Below are 19022 nucleotides of genomic sequence, written 5' to 3'. Positions count from 1 at the left end.
GTCAGACAACACAGACACACAACTTCAATATGTGTGGAAAGGACACAAGTTCGTCACATCAGAGATCCCGGCCAGGTTTTACTTATTACCCATAATGTTGTGCATGCAGAGGGGACAGGTGCGGTGCTGTAACAGCCAGGGGTCCACACAGTCCTTGTGGAACTCATGAGCACAAGAGATGATCCTCACGTTCTGGGGTGGACAACGAAGAAATTCAGGGAAGAATTAGAAACGCAAACACAAAACATTATTAATGTGTCCTGTTTAATTTTGATGTCTTGTCGCTCTAGCTTTCTCGTATAACCTGTCCGTCCTGGAACTCCTCCAGACATATAGCGCAGACAGGACCGGAGTTGGAGCTGCTGGCGGAGCCCCATTCTCCATGGTGGCGCTGTGACCCTGAGCAGCCTTGAGCGCTGTAGGTTTTGGTCTCCAGGCGGCTGATGGCCCGCATGGTCTGCTGATGCACCGAGTCCTGCATGTGCAAAATGAGAGGGCATATTCAGAGATATACCTTACTACTACTAGTACTACTACTAGTACTACAACGAGTACTACTACACGTGCAACATAGAGGCTCAGTGGATTCAGCTGCCCAGAGCTGTAAGGTGTGGGGCAGTGAGTAACAAAACCTTTTTCGCACCCCCTTTTTCTCCCCAATTGTGCTTGGCCAATTACCCCGCTCTTCCGAGCCGTCCCGTTCGCTGCACCACCCCCTCTGCTGATCCGGGGAGGGCTGCAGACTACCACACGCCTCCTCCCATACATGTGGAGTCGCCAGCCGCTTCTTTTCCCCTGACAGTGAGGAGTTTCACCGGGGGGGTGTAGCGCCTGGGAGGATCACGCTACTCCCCCCAGTTCCCCCTCCCCTCCCCCCGAACAGGCGCCCCGACCGACCAGAGGAGGCGCGAGTGCAGCGACCAGGACACATACCCACATCCGGCTCCCCCCCGCCCCCCAGACACGGCCAGTTGTGTCTGTAGGGACGCCTCACCAAGCTGGAGGTAACACGGGGATTCGAACCGGCGAGCCCTGTGTTGGTAGCGAGCAACAAAACGATTAACATCTTTGAGCTAGATCCATAGCTTTACCCAAGCAGCAGCTTTCAGCTTCATTTAATTAAACAATTGTTGAGTGTGTGTGACTGTATTGTGATCTAAGTGCCTTGCTTAACCCCCATCTCAAAAGGAGCACGTCACTCATCAGTCACTCGAACCAGCGACCCTTCAGCCCCCCGCCTGTTTCTCCAGACCCCAGACCACCGCCAGACCACACTCACCCAGCTTCTGTTGGATTTGCACTTGTAGCGGAAAGCAAAGATGAGGACGATGGTCAGGATAGCCAGGACTATGGTGAGGAGGATACCCACGTCATAATGGGGCTGGAGAGGCAGAAGGGAGAAGAGTTACATTGTTACCAGTCGTGTGTACACACAACACAAAGTATCCCACTTGATGACGTCGAGAGAGGGAAAGCAGTAAAACCCGGCCGTCTACAGACAAGCTGAAGACTCATCAGTCCTCTTTATTAAATGTGACGAGGGTCTGAGGCCCGTCAGCGACAGATAGTCAGTCCCCTGAGCAGGTGGATGAAGAAATTCACATGGAGTGGCTTTAAGGTCTTCCTCGCTGTACATACACTGGGATGTAATATCAATCCATTTTAGTCCACTTCACATTAGTCTACCTTGACTTCAGTAAACATATGGAATCATATGAGGTCTTTTTTAAAAATTTTGGATCCCCCCCCCTTTTTTCTCCTCAATTGTATCCGGCCAATTACCCCACTCTTCCTAGCCGTCCCGGTCGCTGCTCCACCCCCTCTGCAGACTACCACACGCCTCCTCCGATACATGTGGAGTCACCAGCCGCTTCTTTTCACCTGACAGTGAGGAGTTTCACCAGGGGAACGTAGCGCGTGGGAGGATCACGCTAGTCCCCCCAGTCCACACAGGCGCCCTGACCTACCAGAGGAGGCGCTAGTGCAGCGACCAGGACACACACCCACATTCGGCTTCGCACCTGCAGACACGGCCAATTGTGTCTGTAGGGATGCCCATCCAAGTCGGAGGTAACACAGGGATTCGAACCAGCGATCCCCATGTTGGTAGGCAACGGAATAGACCGCTACGCTACCTGGATGCCCTGCTGTTTTTTTTTTTTTTTGTTTTTTAAATCTATTTTAGTGTTTGGTGATGATTTAAAGTGATAAAGGAAAATCCACTGTGGGAGAAAGGCAAAGGAAAACTGTAATATTTATATTCAATATTTAAATTAAATATTCAAATTAAATATTAAATTTAAATATTTATAGTCAATATTTAATCTAAAGGGGTGACTTTTGCCCAGTCTTGTAATTATGTGAAATTTCCGACATATTCCCAAGTATGTGAGGCACGGCTGAGGCGGAAAGACCCAAATTTGTTCATAACCAAGGGCCAGTGGGACCTGTAATCCAGGTCTCCATCCGGTTCTGACTACAACCCGGCTGAACCTCCTCTGGACTGGTCATTTGCAACAACGTCCCTGCACCCGCATTTGCATTATATGCTAAAATCAGGATTCAAATAAAATCTAAAAGCTAAAAATTTCTTAGTTCCTGAGCGCAGTGTGCAGGCGCTCTTAGCCAAGTGTTTCCTCAGACTTCTTTAGCCTTCCTGGGATTTTATTCTGCTTTGCTCTTTTCTCCGACATAGGTTCCCAGTTTTCAGGGAGTTCTGTGAAGTGCCTACAGGGATGTGTCCGCAGACGTACAAATACACAGGTGTCCGGCAGTGCTCACCCATTTCGGCTGCTCCAGCTTGATCTCAATGCGGACGCTGGCCTCCTCATTCTTGTTGACCAGACCCATCAGCTCCCCGGCATCCTCAGCCTCCACCAGCACCACTGGATGGGGAAGGGAATCCGTTTCATGGAGCTGAATGTGTGTTTGTGTGGAAGGTTGGGATATGGACAAAGACAGGATTGGAGGATTAAAGTAGGAAAAAGACAATATCGTGGCTACCAGCTACGACTTTCACTCATGGTGACGGCAACAGCACTTCAGGAAGTAATCTTCCACAAATCAGGTCTGTTTTTTTACTGAGCACCATTTGACGGCTGGAAATAACAGCTGCATTTATGTGAGGATTTAATTTGGACGCCATCCCTCCATCCTTGATCCATGCCGCTTGTCCTGCTCTCAGGGTCGCGGGGATGCTGGGGCCTATCCCAGCAGTCATTGGGCGGCAGGCGGGGAGACACCCTGGACAGGCCGCCAGACCATCACAGGGCCGAGACACACACATTCACACCTAGGGACAATTTAGTACGGCCGATCCACCTGACCTACATGTTTGGACTGTGGGAGGAAACCGGAGCCCCCGGAGGAAACCCACGCAGACACGGGGAGAACATGCAAACTCCACACAGAGGACGACCTGGGACGACCCACCGAGGCTGGACCCTGGGTCTCAAACCCAGGACCTTCCTGCTGTGAGGCGACCGCGCTAACTGCTGCGCCACCGTGCCGCCAACTTGGACTATGCATCAAGATGTCTGCACTTCACCGATCCTCATCTTCTGTTCAACACAGCTTTCCTTCACTGTCAGGATTTGAATGTGCAGAATCTCAACTTGACTGAGTTTTGCCTCTGTGCTCACCTCAGTAGCTGCGTGGGCATCATCACTGACGTCAAATATTACGGCCTGAGCACCCTTCTCCAGAGCCAGGCGAGCCTGCAGAAGACACAACAAGAAGACAGCGTTTAGAAACAAGACAGACATCATGCTACTCTCCTCATCGGTCCTCAGAGAGGAGACAGCTCATTGAAACGGGCCCTGCACTATGTTGAACCACCGCTAGGTGGCAGACGTGTTACAATATTGTGGCCTCCCAATGGGGGTCAAAGTACAGCCCCTCCTTCCACATTCCCTCCCACCTGACTCTAGAAACCAGACAGAGAGACTAGAAAATACATTAGAGACTATTCAAAAGCCACAGTGGAAACCTACTGTGCCGTCTAGCGCTGGAGAGGAGCAACCAGAAGAGAGCGAGGGACCGTGTGAAGGAAAAGAAAGCGAGGGACTGCATGAAGGAAAAGAAAGCGAGGGACTGCATGAAGGAAAAGAAAGCGAGGGACGGCGTGAAGGAAAAGAAAGCGAGGGACTGCATGAAGGAAAAGAAAGCGAGGGACTACATGAAGGAAAAGAAAGCGAGGGACTGCGTGAAGGAAAAGAAAGCGAGGGACTGCGGGAAGGAAAAGAAAGCGAGGGACTGCATGAAGGAAAAGAAAGCGAGGGACTGCGGGAAGGAAAAGAAAGCGAGGGACCGTGTGAAGGAAAAGAAAGCGAGGGACTGCGGGAAGGAAAAGAAAGCGAGGGACCGTGTGAAGGAAAAGAAAGCGAGGGACTGCATGAAGGAAAAGAAAGCGAGGGACTGCGGGAAGGAAAAGAAAGCGAGGGACTGCATGAAGGAAAAGAAAGCGAGGGACTGCATGAAGGAAAAGAAAGCGAGGGACGGCGTGAAGGAAAAGAAAGCGAGGGACTGCATGAAGGAAAAGAAAGCGAGGGACCGTGTGAAGGAAAAGAAAGCGAGGGACTGCATGAAGGAAAAGAAAGCGGGGACAGCATGAAGGAAAAGAAAGCGAGGGACTGCGGGAAGGAAAAGAAAGCGAGGGACGGAGTGAAGGAAAGGAAAGCGGGGGACGGAGTGAAGGAAAGGAAAGCGGGGGATGGCGTGACGGAAAAGGGGCATGAGTTTGGGGAAAGAAGAAGTGGGGCGGTGGGTTGTGGTGCACCGGGCCGGCACACATCACGTGTTTGTCATGTTTTGGGGACCAGGTCCAGAAACTCCGCTGCAGCTCGTTGGGTCTCTCATCCATTTTCTGCTGCTGTGTCACGTATGTCTCAGAAACCATTAAGAAAAGTGGGGCAAGAAGAAGAAAGAGGGGGAGCCAGCAGAGGACAACTCACTACCTGAACAATCATGATGGCTCAGCGCCGGCTGGGGGACATGGCCGGACACTCATGGCTACTGACAACTGACTGACAGAAGTACAAATAGAAACTACTGTGTCTACTTTCTGCACATAAGCAGGAATCAGGAATGTTCAGGAATCAGGAATATTTATTTGTCACTTCATTCCATGCACCTGCGCACACGAAATGAAATGAAACGTCGTTTCCCCCCTGCTCACAGCAGCGCAACACACAGACAAAACACACTCAAACTACAACAACACATATATACCCCACCATATAAATAAAAACTACAAAAACTACAGAACACATACTGTAGTCAACACATATATATAAATTCCCTGTCCAAGAGAGTGAACGCCGAGATAACTGCCGGAACTGCCGGTCTACATGGGCTAGCAGTTAGCTTAGCCTGCCTCACTTCTGTGTCCTGTCAGACCGCCCTCGGTGTTTCCTCCTCGGGCACAGCTCCAGGCAGGGCCGTGGTCCCTGGGCCCACAGGATGCAGCAGACCAGGCTCTCCCAGCCATCAAACGAAGACACAAACTTAGGCGCAGACGTGGACAAAGACACTGCATGGACGGTGCTGGGTGAGGCCGCCGCAAATGTGAGTTCGCGCCGCCATCTTCCCACACCGGAAGCGGTGTCGATGTACAAAAGGCAGAAATTTATCTTCGGCTTGCATACGCAAAAAACAACAACAACAAAACACACACACACACTATTAAAAAGGGTACATTAAAACCCACCCTGACACACTAACCCCTGCATTAGCGGAGAGCCGTGCGAGGACGTGCTCGGGGGCCGTGTGCGAGTATTTAACGTTTGTGATATCTACTCACAGCGGGTTAGGGTGCGCCGCAAGCTGTGCAGACGTCACAGGAAGGCAGAGGGAGGACAAACACGAGTCTTCACCGATAAGTCAACGCACACTCTCAAGGGCCCGACAACGCTCCATTACACAGGAGCCGCAAGGTAACGCAACCAATCACGCAGGCTCAATCACAACAGCTAACAGTGATTTCTAGCACAAAGCAGCACAAAGCAAGAGAAATCACACACACACACACACATGGACACACACACAGCAGCACCCCACGCACCACAGCTGAACAGAGATGCAGCAGAGAGCGGGGGTCAGGTGGTGCATCACTCACAACCTCGTGAGAAACCTCCACAGTGGACCGGACTCACTACGCTCACATCACACTTTAACACCTGAAGACAGAGACAGCCAGTGCTGTGCCTGAATGAAACACACGTTTCCTCCGTACACACACAAACTATACACACACAAACTATACACACACACTGTCAAAGGGCATCCTGTCTTGACCTGGCTTCCTTAAAGCAACAATAAAATAACTAATGGAGACTTTGTGTACACGGTAAACGACTGTTCCTTTGTTTGTGTGTGTGTGTGTGTGTGTGTGTGTGTGTGTGTGTGTGTGTGTGCGTCCTGGCGTATTCATTTGCTTGCTCATGCATATAGGCATGCAGACATGAGTGACAGTAAGCTGGTGCCTCAGGTGTGCTGCTGGTCATCATGGTCAGAAAGAGGTCAATCCTGTATGATCTAGCATCAACATATCCTTTATGATCTAGCATCCACATATCCTGTATGATCTAGCATCCACATATCCTGTATGATCTAGCATCCACATATCCTGTATGATCTAGCATCCACATATCCTGTATGATCTAGCATCCACATATCCTGTATGATCTAGCATCCACATATCCTGTATGATCTAGCATCCACATATCCTGTATGATCTAGCATCCACATATGCTGTATGATCTAGCATCCACATATGCTGTATGATCTAGCATCCACATGTCCAGTATGATCTAGCATCCACATATCCTGTATGATCTAGCATCCACATATCCTGTATGATCTAGCATCCACGTATCCTGTATGATCTACCATCCACATATCCTGTATGATCTAGCATCCACATATCCTGTATGATCTAGCATCCACATATCCTGTATGATCTAGCATCCACATATCCTGTATGATCTAGCATCCACATATGCTGTATGATCTAGCATCCACATATGCTGTATGATCTAGCATCCACATGTCCAGTATGATCTAGCATCCACATATCCTGTATGATCTAGCATCCACATATGCTGTATGATCTAGCATCCACATGTCCAGTATGATCTAGCATCCGGCTCTGGCGCAACAGCACTGCATCTACTTCATCAGACCTGTAACAGAAGTACAGGCCTTACAATACACAGGTGCAGCTGGATGATAACAACAACAACAACAACAACAATAATAATAATAATAATAATAATAAAACAAAGCTGGGTGTTTGAAGTGTGGTCATGTGTTTTATTTGGTCTGAAGAGTCCTCCAATCACTGTCATGAAAATAGTGAGGACAGCAGCTGATGCACACACACACACACACACACACACACACACACACACACACACACACACACACGCACGCACACACACACACACACACACACACACACACACATACACACGCACACACACACACATGAACACACGCGCACACACAATCTCACACACACACATACACACAGTATCTCACACACACACACACAATCTCTCTCTCTCTCTCATACACACACAATCTCACACACACATGCACACAGAATCACACACTCACACAGAATCCCACACACACACACACACACATACATACACACAGAATCTCACACACACACAGAATCTCACACACACACAATCTCTCTCACACTCACACACACACAATCTCACACATGCATGCACACAGAATCACACACTCACACACAGAATCACACACTCACACACAGAATCACACACACACACACACACTCACATACATACACACAGAATCTCACACACACACAGACACACACACACAGAATCTCTCTCACACACACTCACACATACACACACAATCTCTCTCTCACACACACTCACACATACACACACAATCTCTCTCTCACACACACACACACAATCTCACACACATACACACAGAATCTCACACACACACAGACATACACACACACAGAATCTCTCACACACACTCACACATACACACAGAATCTCTCTCTCACACACACACACACACACACACACACACACACACACACACACACACACACACACACACACACACACACACACATACACACAGAAACACACACACGCACACACAGAATCTCACACACACACACACCCACACACACACACACACACACACACACACACACAACCACAAGAAACATGGTGGAACAGTAAAAGGGATGTAAATAGCCTGCTGCAGTTACGACAAAAGGACCACAAGTTGCCGTTTCTGGACTCTGTAATAACACACTTCTGACCTGACTGTTGTGGCTCTATTATGTCATCTTTGTATTAGTAGTAGTAGTTTTAACAAGTGGTCAGCAGCCATCTCTCAGCCCACAGGCTGCTATGAAGCCACAGCACCGGAAGTGGCCAGAGAGGGAAGTGGAGTCATCAGAGGATTAATGGCAGATATATTTAACTTTACATGGCCGGCGAAAACTCACGGCCCACTCCAACAACTCAGCCAGAGGAGAGCCAGCCTGAGGATTTCTGCAACCCCGCTTGGTCCGGCTCACAACTGTAGCGGACATCACCAACATCCGTCCTCATGAGGTCCAACGCAGCACACCAGATCAGATGGCATTTGGCATCCGGCCCCAAACACAACGCCTACGGTTGTGGCATTGGAAGAGACAGTGGCTTCCACCCTACTCAACACTTAACGACGCACAAAGACGTCATCAATACAACCCCACAAACAAAAGCTGCAACACAAATTACTGTTTATACTTTCACTGTGCACGATGGGCCTCTGATGAAGGTTGGAACAGCTAGTCGTGATATTCTGGTGCTTCTCTGAGAGACATGGAAATTATTCACAGTGTCCCTGATAGATGAAGCTGCCAACGCCCAGCGGCCCGGTCTGATGTTCTCTGTGGTCCTCTGCAAGACCTCTGCAAGACCTCTACAAGACCTATGTAAGAACTCTGCAAGACCTCTGCAAGACCTATGTAAGACCTCTGCAAGATGCTGCTGCTGTCCCAAATATTAGGCCATCTCATAAACACTCACATAGATCAGCACACAGGATGATAGGGCCAGAGACCTGTGAGAGGCACTGGGGTCTCACACACACACACACACACACACACACACACACACACACACACACACACAAACACACACACACACACATACACGTATGCACACACACACCATAAACATAAGCACATGCACACGCATGCATGCATGCATGCATGCATGCATGCAGACACACACGCTTGAACACACATGAACACACACACACACACACACACACACACACACACACACGCACACGCACCATAAACATAAGCACTAGTCAGAGGTTGCGCGGATAAAACATGTATGGAAACCAATGGAAAGCAGATTTTGCCGCTGTATTAATGTTCTTATTTATTAGCCTGCATGTAGCGTAAACATGGGACTAGCCAAGATCTGCCTGATCTTGTCCTGGATGGCCCACGATGGGCCAGTCTGAGCTGTTTGTTTACATCCCTGGTCAGCTAGGGTAGAGAGGGCTGGCACCAATCTGTGCTCTTGACAGGCCAGAAAGAAAGCACTCTGATGTCTTCATTTCACATCGACACGAGCCAAGGTTTTCTATCGCCGGACAAGATCACTTCACCCGTTCCTGACAAGATCACTTCACCAGTTCCTGACAAGATCGTTTCACCCGTTCCTGACAGGATCACTTCACCAGTTCCTGACAAGATCACTTCGCCAGTTCTTGACAAGATCGTTTCACTAGTTCCTGACAAGATCACTTTGCCAGTTCCTGACAAGATCGCTTCACCAGTTCCCGACAAGATCACTTCACCCGTTCCTGACAAGATCACTTCAACAGTTCTCGACAAGATCACTTCACCAGTTCCTGACAAGATCACTTCACCAGTTCCTGACAAGATCGCTTCATCAGTTCCTGACAAGATCACCAGTTCTTGACAAGATCACTTCACCAGTTCCTGACAAGATCACCTCAACAGTTCCCGACAAGATCACTTCATCAGTTCCCGACAAGATCACTTCACCAGTTCCTGACAAGATCACTTCACCAGTTCCTGACAAGATCGCTTCACCAGTTCCTGACAAGATCACCAGTTCTTGACAAGATCACTTCACCAGTTCCTGACAAGATCGCTTCACCCGTTCCTGACAAGATAACTTCACCAGTTCTTGAGAAGATAACTTCACCAGTTCCTGACAAGATCACTTCACCAGTTCCTGACTAGACCGCTTCGCCAGTTCCTGACAAGATCGCTTCACCAGTTCTTGACAAGATCCCTTCACCAGGTCCTGACAAGATCACTTCACCAGTTCCTGACTAGACCACTTCGCTAGTTCCTGACAAGGTCACTTCACCAGTTCTTGACAAAATCACTTCACCAGTTCCTGACAAGATCACTTCATCAGTTCCTAGCAAGATCACTTCACCGGTTCTTGACAAGATCACTTCACCAGTTCCTGACAAGATCGCTTCACCAGTTCCTGACAAGATCACTTCACCAGTTCTTGACAAGATAACTTCACCAGTTCTTGAAAAGATCACTTCACCAGTTCCTGACAAGATCACTTCACCAGTTCTTGACTAGACCGCTTCACCAGTTCCTGACAAGATCGCTTCACCAGTTCTTGACAAGATCACTTCACCAGTTCCTGACAAGATCATTTCACCAGTTCCTGACTAGACCACTTCGCTAGTTCCTGACAAGATCACTTCACCAGTTTTTGACAAGATCACTTCACCAGTTCCTAACAAGATTACTTCACCAGTTCCTGACAAGATCACTTCACCAATTCTTTACAAGATCACTTCACCAGTTCTTGGCAAGATCACTTCACCAGTTCTTTGCAAGATCACTTCACCAGCTAACGTCTCTTCCTTACTTATGGCATCCATGGATGGCACCGCATGGCCAAATCGATCCTGCAGCGACTTCCTCGCATCTGCAGCCATGCTACGATGTTACACAGAGAGAGAAAGGGGATAACACACACACACGCACACACACACACACACACACACACACACACACACACACACACACACACACACACACACACACACACACACACACACACACACACACACACACACACACACACACACATCTCTGGCATGCCATGAAGATTCGTACCATAGAAAACATCTGCTAGAGCAGTTATGACATCTATGACTAGCAGGAGGCTGAAACGGGATCTTCACAACCTTTGACTTTTTGACAGTAAGGAGAGGAACAATATAAGAATGTACGTTAGCAAATGATCAATTTTCACTGCGTGGAGCTGGAGGGACCCCACAGGCCCAAGTTGCTCCCATTACTGTGAGTCTGGGCACGTCATCCTCGTGTGTCCTGGCTCATTATACAACCAGCCAATGTGTCTGGGACTATAGAGAGAGTGAAGGAGAGAGGATAAAGACAGAAAAAGAGAGGACGATAGACAGACAGACAGACAGACAGACAGACAGACAGACAGACAGACAGATAGATAGCAAGAGACAGAGAGAGATAGGTAGAGAGAGACAGACAGAGAGACAAAGATAATAGACAGAGAGACAGAGAGAGAGAGACAGACAGAGAGACAGAGAGATAGGTAGAGACAGACAGACAAAGAGAGGGGAGATAGGTAGAGAGACAGACAGACAAAGAGAGAGATAGGTAGATAGAGAGAGAGACAGAGCGAGAGATAGGTAGGTAGAGAGAGAGACAGAGACAGAGACAGAGACAGAGAGAGAGAGAGAGAGAGAGAGAGAGAGAGAGAGAGAGAGAGAGAGAGAGAGAGAGAGAGAGAGAGAGAGAGAGACAGAGACAGAGACAGAGACAGAGAGAGAGGGGATAAAATGGCATCAGCTATTCTGTCATGCTGTTGTTTAGTTTGGATGAATGTGGACAGAGAGAGAGAGAGAGAGAGAGTCGGTGCTGTGTTCTCGCCGGCTAGGCCGCGGAACCATAAACTATTATGGCTACTGTTGTTGTTTGATATCATAAGCATTGTTCTTGTTGCTGTTATTATAATCATTGTTGCTGTTGTGCTGTTGTTTTACATGCTTTGGCCATATGCACAAAAACGTATGTCATGCCAATAAAGCACATACTGAATTGAACTGAATTGAATTGAGAGACAGACAGACAGACAGACAGACAGAGAGCATGAGAGAGAGACAGAGAGCGAGCTAGGTAGAGAGAGAGAGCATGAGAGACAGAGTGTGAGAAAGAGCGACAGAGACACACACAGAGCGTGAGAGAGAGACGGAGAGAGAGAGAGATACTAGGTAAAGAGAGAGAGAGAGAGAGAGAGAGCGTGAGAGAGAGACGTAGGTAAAGAGAGAGAGAGAGACAGATATGTAGAGAGAGAGAGAGAGCGTGAGAGAGAGAGAGAGCAGCAGCAGCAGCAGCAGTAATGCTAGCAGGCTGTGGTGCTCGGAGCATTAAAGTGGTAATGACAGAGTGCAGCTCTGCTCCGGGCTGCAGGTCTGAGGCGACTCTCTGCTCTGTCATTTCTCCTGCTCGGCCGGCACACTGGAACCGATACCACACAGCTAAATGAAAAGCAGGCCAGAGGCGAACACAGCGGCACTGCAATCAGGTGCAGGTGGTTGTCTGGGACAACACGGTCCCCATAGGAAGGTCTACCATGTCGGCCCCGTCCAGGTTCAACTTCCGAGCTGTACAGGGAGTCCCGATTCCCCGCTGTCATCCGCCAACAGCGACAGCTTAGCTCGGACTCAACCAATAAGTCATTTTTTTGTGTGTGTGTGTCATAAGCACTGCATAGTGTGTACTTCCATGTTCCAGCGTCTCCAGCTACTGTATGTGTGTGACTGCTGGGCGCTTGCCAAAAAGGCTGAGCTGCAGTTGAGTTGGTTGGAGGAGGGAAGGGTGTGGCTCAACTCGGTATCCATTACTATCAGGGCGCTTTGATGTGGGGCCACGGGGGGAGGGGGGAGGAGGGGGAGGGGGGAGGGGCCTAGCTGGCATGTCAGGGCAGGTAGTCTCTACACTCTCAGGAAAGTACTGAGCCTGAGGGGGCGGGCCTGACTCACACACTCCACACTACACCTCCCTTCCATTCATTCTGGCACACACACACACACACACACACACACACATGCACACTGTCGTGGATCCACGTGCACAAGCCTCCTACTGATAATGGTGGGCCTGGCCTCGGCCACCTCTCCTGCAGGAGACGCCGAGCGGAAAAAGTTGTGCATGTGATCTGGCAGCTCCGAGCAACGAGAGGTCAGCTAGTGAACACGGAGCACTCCGAAACCGGGTTTAGAGGTTGGAGAGAAGTGTACCTTCCTCCCCTTCCCTCGCTCTCTCCTACTCTCTACCTCCCCCCCCCACCCCCCTCCTCGCCGGCAGAGCTTTAGCAGTGACATAGATTTGAAATGCAAAACACAAAGTGACAGAGAAAGGCCAGTGTCATCTGATACGCTATCGCTTGCTAAACACATCCTAGATACATCAAAGGGCCTGGCAGCGGGTTCTGTGGCCCGCGGGTCCGATAAACCTCATGTGGCTGCTGGTGACAGCCGGGGCGATGGAGCCAAGCTGCCAGTCCGATTCCGAACACGTCACCGGTGTGACCTTCCACACCGCACACCAAGCCTGCAGCCCCCAACGCGCTGGAGGTGGGCCGGGATAGTCCTCCTCCGCTCCTGAGAGCCACGACCTCTTTCTGCCGCTTCAGGACACCTTTCTTTTCCCATCTTAACACAACCTGTTTACGCTTTCCATTTGTGCGTACTCACACTCTTCGGTTTATTTCATTTACAAAACAAACAAACTGCTTCACCTGCTCCTTACGCGGATGCAGCTGATTTATTATCCGGGTCGTTTCTTCTTGTGCGCCACCCGAGGCCTGGGTGTGGGCGAGGCTGAGCGAGCCGTCCGTATCTCTATTTGCAGCGTAGGTTGGCCAGGTAACGCTGGGGTTTTTTTTCCGCATGTGTATTATAATTTAGTATTTGTGTCTATAGCGAGTGAGACGCTACATGTCAAGGGGCTGTCCTGTCAGTAAATCCAATACGGCCGTTCACTGCAGCGACCTTTACGCTACATGATCTGTATACTGCATGATCTGTATTCTCATGATCTGTATTCTCATGATCTGTCTTCTAATGATCTGTATTCTTCATGATCTGTATTCTCATGATCTGTATTCTACATGATCTGTATTCTCATGATCTGTATACTACATGATCTGTATTCTACATGATCTGTTTTCTACATGATCTGTATTCTACATGATCTGTATTCTACATGATCTGTATTCTACATGATCGGTATTCTACATGATCTGTATTCTACATGATCTGTATTCTACACGATCTGTCTTCTCATGATCTGTATTCTCATGATCTGTCTTCTAATGATCTGTATACTACATGATCTGTCTTCTCATGATCTGTATTCTACATGATCTGTATTCTACATGATCTGTATTCTACATGATCTGTTTTCTACATGATCTGTATTCTACATGATCTGTATTCTACATGATCTGTATTCTACATGATCTGTATTCTCATGATCTGTATTCTACATGATCTGTATTCTACATGATCTGTATTCTCATGATCTGTATTCTCATGATCTGTATTCTCCATGATCTGTATTCTCATGATCTGTATTCTACATGATCGGTATTCTACATGATCTGTCTTCTCATAATCTGTATTCTCATGATCTGTATTCTCATGATCTGTATTCTACATGATCTGTATACTACATGATCTGTATTCTCATGATCTGTATTCTACATGATCTGTATTCTACATTTCTGTATTCTCATGGTCTGTATTCTACATGATCTGTACTCTACATGATCTGTATTCTACATGATCTGTCTTCTCATGATCTGTATTCTCATGATCTGTATTCTACATAATCTATATTCTCATGATCTGTATTCTCATTATCTGTATTCTACATGATCTGTATTCTTCATGATCTGTATTCTCATGGTCTGTATTCTACATGATCTGTATTCTACATGATCTGTATTCTCATGATCTGTATTCTCATGATCTGTATTCTACATGATCTGTATTCTCATGATCTGTATTCTCATGATCTGTATTCTACATGATCTGTATTCTACACGATCTGTATTCTCATGATCTGTCTTCTCATGATCTGTATTCTCATGATCTGTATTCGCATGAGCTGTCTTCTCATGATCTGTATTCTACATGATCTGTATTCTCATGATCTGTCTTCTACATGATCTGTCTTCTCATGAACTGTCTTCTGACTGCGGCTGTTGCTGTCTTGTCTGTCAGTTTACCATTGAAAGCCACTGTAAAATACCTGATAAAGACACACCTGCAACAACATGACTATTATTTTAAATATTCATGTACTAACTGAAAAGTACGTCATTCAAAAAAACAAAACTAGTTTAACTACTAGTTTGCCATTTTACAACTATACTGTTTGATGTAAAAGTGTTAATGATATAATAACAATAATAACACTAATAATAATAATAGTAATACTACTACTACTAATAATTATAATAATGATAACAACACTAATAATAATATAATAGTAATATTAACAACAGTAATAATAATAATAATAATAATGATAAATTGCTAATTTTGTTTTACAACTATACTGTTTGATGTAAATGTTAATAATATTGATAATAAATAATAATAACAACACTAACAATAATAATAGTAATAATAATAATAATAATAATAATGATAAACTGCTCATTTTCTGTTTTGGAACTGTACTGTTTGATGTAAGTGTTAATAATAACAACAACAAAAACACTAATAATATTAATAATAATAATACTAGTAGTAGTAGTAGTAATAATCGTGATAATAATAATAATAATGATGAATGCTAATTTTCTGTTTTGGAATTGTACTGTTTGATGTAAGTGTTAATAATAACAACAACAACAACACTAATAATAATAATAATAGTAGTAGTAGTAATAATCGTGATAATAATAATAATAATAATGATAAACTGCTTATTTTCTGTTTTGCAACAATACTGTTTTTTTAATATTATTAGTTGTTGAGCACTCAGTGTAAAATGATGGCGAAGCACTGTATTTTGTGAATTATTGTTTAAACACAAACACAACAAGCCCAACCGATATATCGATTACTCTTCTGCTCAATACAGCCAAAACCCAACAACTCATTATTGACTTCCGCTGCATTCTGAACCCCAAAACACCCATATAAATGAACGGAGACCCCATCACCGCCACCGACTCTTTCAAATTCCTTGGAACATGAATCAGCAATAACCTGACATGGAAAATTAACACTGAACAGGTCACCGCAGAAGCTCAACAACGACTTTACTTTCTCGGGCAGCTTAAAAAATACCGGATCAAACATCAACTGCTCGTTCTGTTGGACCCGGCCATGATCGAGTCCATGATGCCGTCTTCTATTACAGTACTACAGTATGGTACAGTGGCACCGACAGTCCAACACGGAAACAACTGCCGCGGATGGTCAACAAGGCATCCACTGGCATAAACACTGCCAATCACCTGTTAGGCCTGATATGTGTAGTTCTGTTATTGTGTAGCTGTAGTATTGCTCCTGATATGTGTCTGTTGTTGTCCGTGTATCCATGCATGTATTGTGCTGCAGAGTGTAAAGTGTGCCAAAAACAAATTTCACCAGCGTATATATATATATATTTATTAATTAATTATGGGAGAAGGATGCTGAATATGGAGCTGCCAGGGAAGAGGAGAGGAGGAAGACCAAAGAGGAGGTTTTATGGATGTGGTGAGGATGCAGCGGACAGGAAGAGATGGAAACGGATGATCCGCTGTGGCGCCCCCTAACGGGAGCAGCCAAGAGTAGGAGATCTGCTGCAGAGGCCGAGAAATTAAAGGTTTTAGTGAGCTTGACAATTCGGTCAACCTTTTCCGAGCGGACAGGACAGGTTCACCGTTCACCTGGGACGTGAGCACGTTCAATGCGTCCATGCACGACACCGTATGTGTGTGTGTGTGTGTTTGGGGGGGGGGGGGAGCTTATGTGGGTATGTTCAAGTTTGTCTCGCTCGGGCCCAGAACAAGATGCTCCATCTCCAAAACCCCCCCCCCTGATCCCGACTGCGCACAGGTGACAGCTGACTGGCCATACCATGCCCTCAACGCATTGTTCCACTGGCCTATGACAAAAGAGCGCTCCTCTCCCACCCACCTGTCAATCACAATATAGGTTCTTTATGAAACAGTGTAGCAGTTACAGCGAGTAAACAAACAACGGTCTGATCGTTTCTCCCTCGTCACTTCTGAACACTGTAGCAAATTCAAGGGGCAGCCGGGACTCGAACCCGGGTCTCCCGCGTGCCCTGGCTGCGGCACGGGAGACCCGGGTTCGCGTGGTAGTCCGCAGCCCTCCCCAGATCGGCAGAGGGGGTGGAGCAGCGACCGGGACGACCCGGAAGAGTGGGGCAATTGCCTGGTACAATTGGGGTGAAAAGGGGGGGGGGGATCCCCCCCCCCACAAAAAACCCACCAAAACAATTCAGCTAAGCCAGTTCTTGTACTTTTGAACGCAGAAATCCAGGGGGTCGGAGGCGAGGGGTGGGGTGGGGTGGGGTGGGTCATTCATCATATACTTTATTTCAATCGCCGCCATTCAGCAGCCCCTGCTGATAGTCACCAGTCATATCATGTGTTGGAAAGTCAAAATAGGCCAGAGTCCCTGGAAACCTGCAGAATATTCCTCTTATGCACTCTTATCAGTGTGCTGAAGCCTCGCCTTCCTATTAGGCTGATGAGACTGCAACCACGGCACAATGAGGGCGGGGGGGGGGGGGGGGAGTCAACATCATTTTTCTCAGTTTGTGGCTGCGAGCCGGCGGAGGCCATGCCTTTCTTCTCCCACCAATGGGGCGGCAACACAGAGACTCAGGGGAAGCCAATTAGAGGGCCTTTCCCGGCCTTTTAAGAGCAGATAATGTTCTTGTTTTCATAAAGCATCCTGTTATTTCATCAGGCCTGTAAGCGAGAGCCCTTCCAGCCCTCCTACAGTAAGGCGGGCTCCCTCCTCTTCCCCTCCACATCCCTCCCTCCCTCCCTCTCTCCCCCTCTCCCTCCCATCATTCCTGCCCTGAACCCTCCATCTTTTCAACAGCTCTTGTAAGCCTCCAGGAATTCCTTCTTGGAACAGGCCCTGCGCTGAGCCGTGTCTGTCGGCAAATCAAATACACACAGACACACAGGCCAGCTCGGTGACAATCGAACACACACCGTCCATAAATTAGGCAAATGTGGAGGTAAATATAACACAAAACCAGAAAACTTCCATTGCGCTGCTGAATTATCCCCACCAGCATTAATCATCCGGCCGGCCGTCAGCAACACGAGCCATTTTTCTAACAGAGATGGGATTCATTGTCAGACAAAGAGGGGAAAGTTTCCTTCTCCGGTCTTTACACCACCTTGTTGTATTTCGATTTACTCGACTGAGGAACATTGTCGGTCGTTTGACTTCACAACCCACGCAAATGTACGCACACACACACGAATGCACATCACCACTCACATCAGATTTGATTCAGATTTGTTTGTTAAGACAGCATCCTAGAGCCGCATATAAACACATCAAATATAAATAAATAAATAAATAAAAATATATACACACACACACACATATATAAAAACATATATATATATATATATATATTTATACATATTTATAAATTTGTACACATATATAATAAATAAATATAAGTATATACATATTTAAATAAATATGTAAATAAATTGAAATAAATAAATAAAATATATAATATAAACAAAATTATCATAAAATTAATTATCTATAAATAAATTGAAATAAATATATACACTTAAATAAAAATATACATACACATATATATGTACATATTCATACACACACACACACACACACACATATATATATATATATATATATATATATAAAATCAAATATAGCCACACATC

General features: G+C 46.7%; 1 protein-coding gene across 1 annotated transcript in view; it reads right to left on the bottom strand.

The window, feature by feature from the left end:
- Positions 1 to 19022, bottom strand: part of LOC130117290 (E3 ubiquitin-protein ligase RNF43) — a 128506-nt gene that overhangs the window by 1774 nt on the left and 107710 nt on the right. The window contains exons 3-7 of the mRNA XM_056285500.1: positions 3642 to 3716; positions 2782 to 2916; positions 1280 to 1381; positions 305 to 475; positions 90 to 192 (exon numbers count right to left, since the gene is read on the bottom strand). Coding sequence (XP_056141475.1) covers positions 90 to 192; positions 305 to 475; positions 1280 to 1381; positions 2782 to 2916; positions 3642 to 3716 — 586 coding nt within the window. The remainder of the gene's footprint in view (positions 1 to 89; positions 193 to 304; positions 476 to 1279; positions 1382 to 2781; positions 2917 to 3641; positions 3717 to 19022) is intronic.

The sequence above is a fragment of the Lampris incognitus genome, chromosome 8 (assembly GCF_029633865.1).
Source record: "Lampris incognitus isolate fLamInc1 chromosome 8, fLamInc1.hap2, whole genome shotgun sequence".
In the NCBI taxonomy this organism is placed as follows: domain Eukaryota; kingdom Metazoa; phylum Chordata; class Actinopteri; order Lampriformes; family Lampridae; genus Lampris; species Lampris incognitus.
This window is presented reverse-complemented; position numbering and strand designations above follow the sequence as displayed.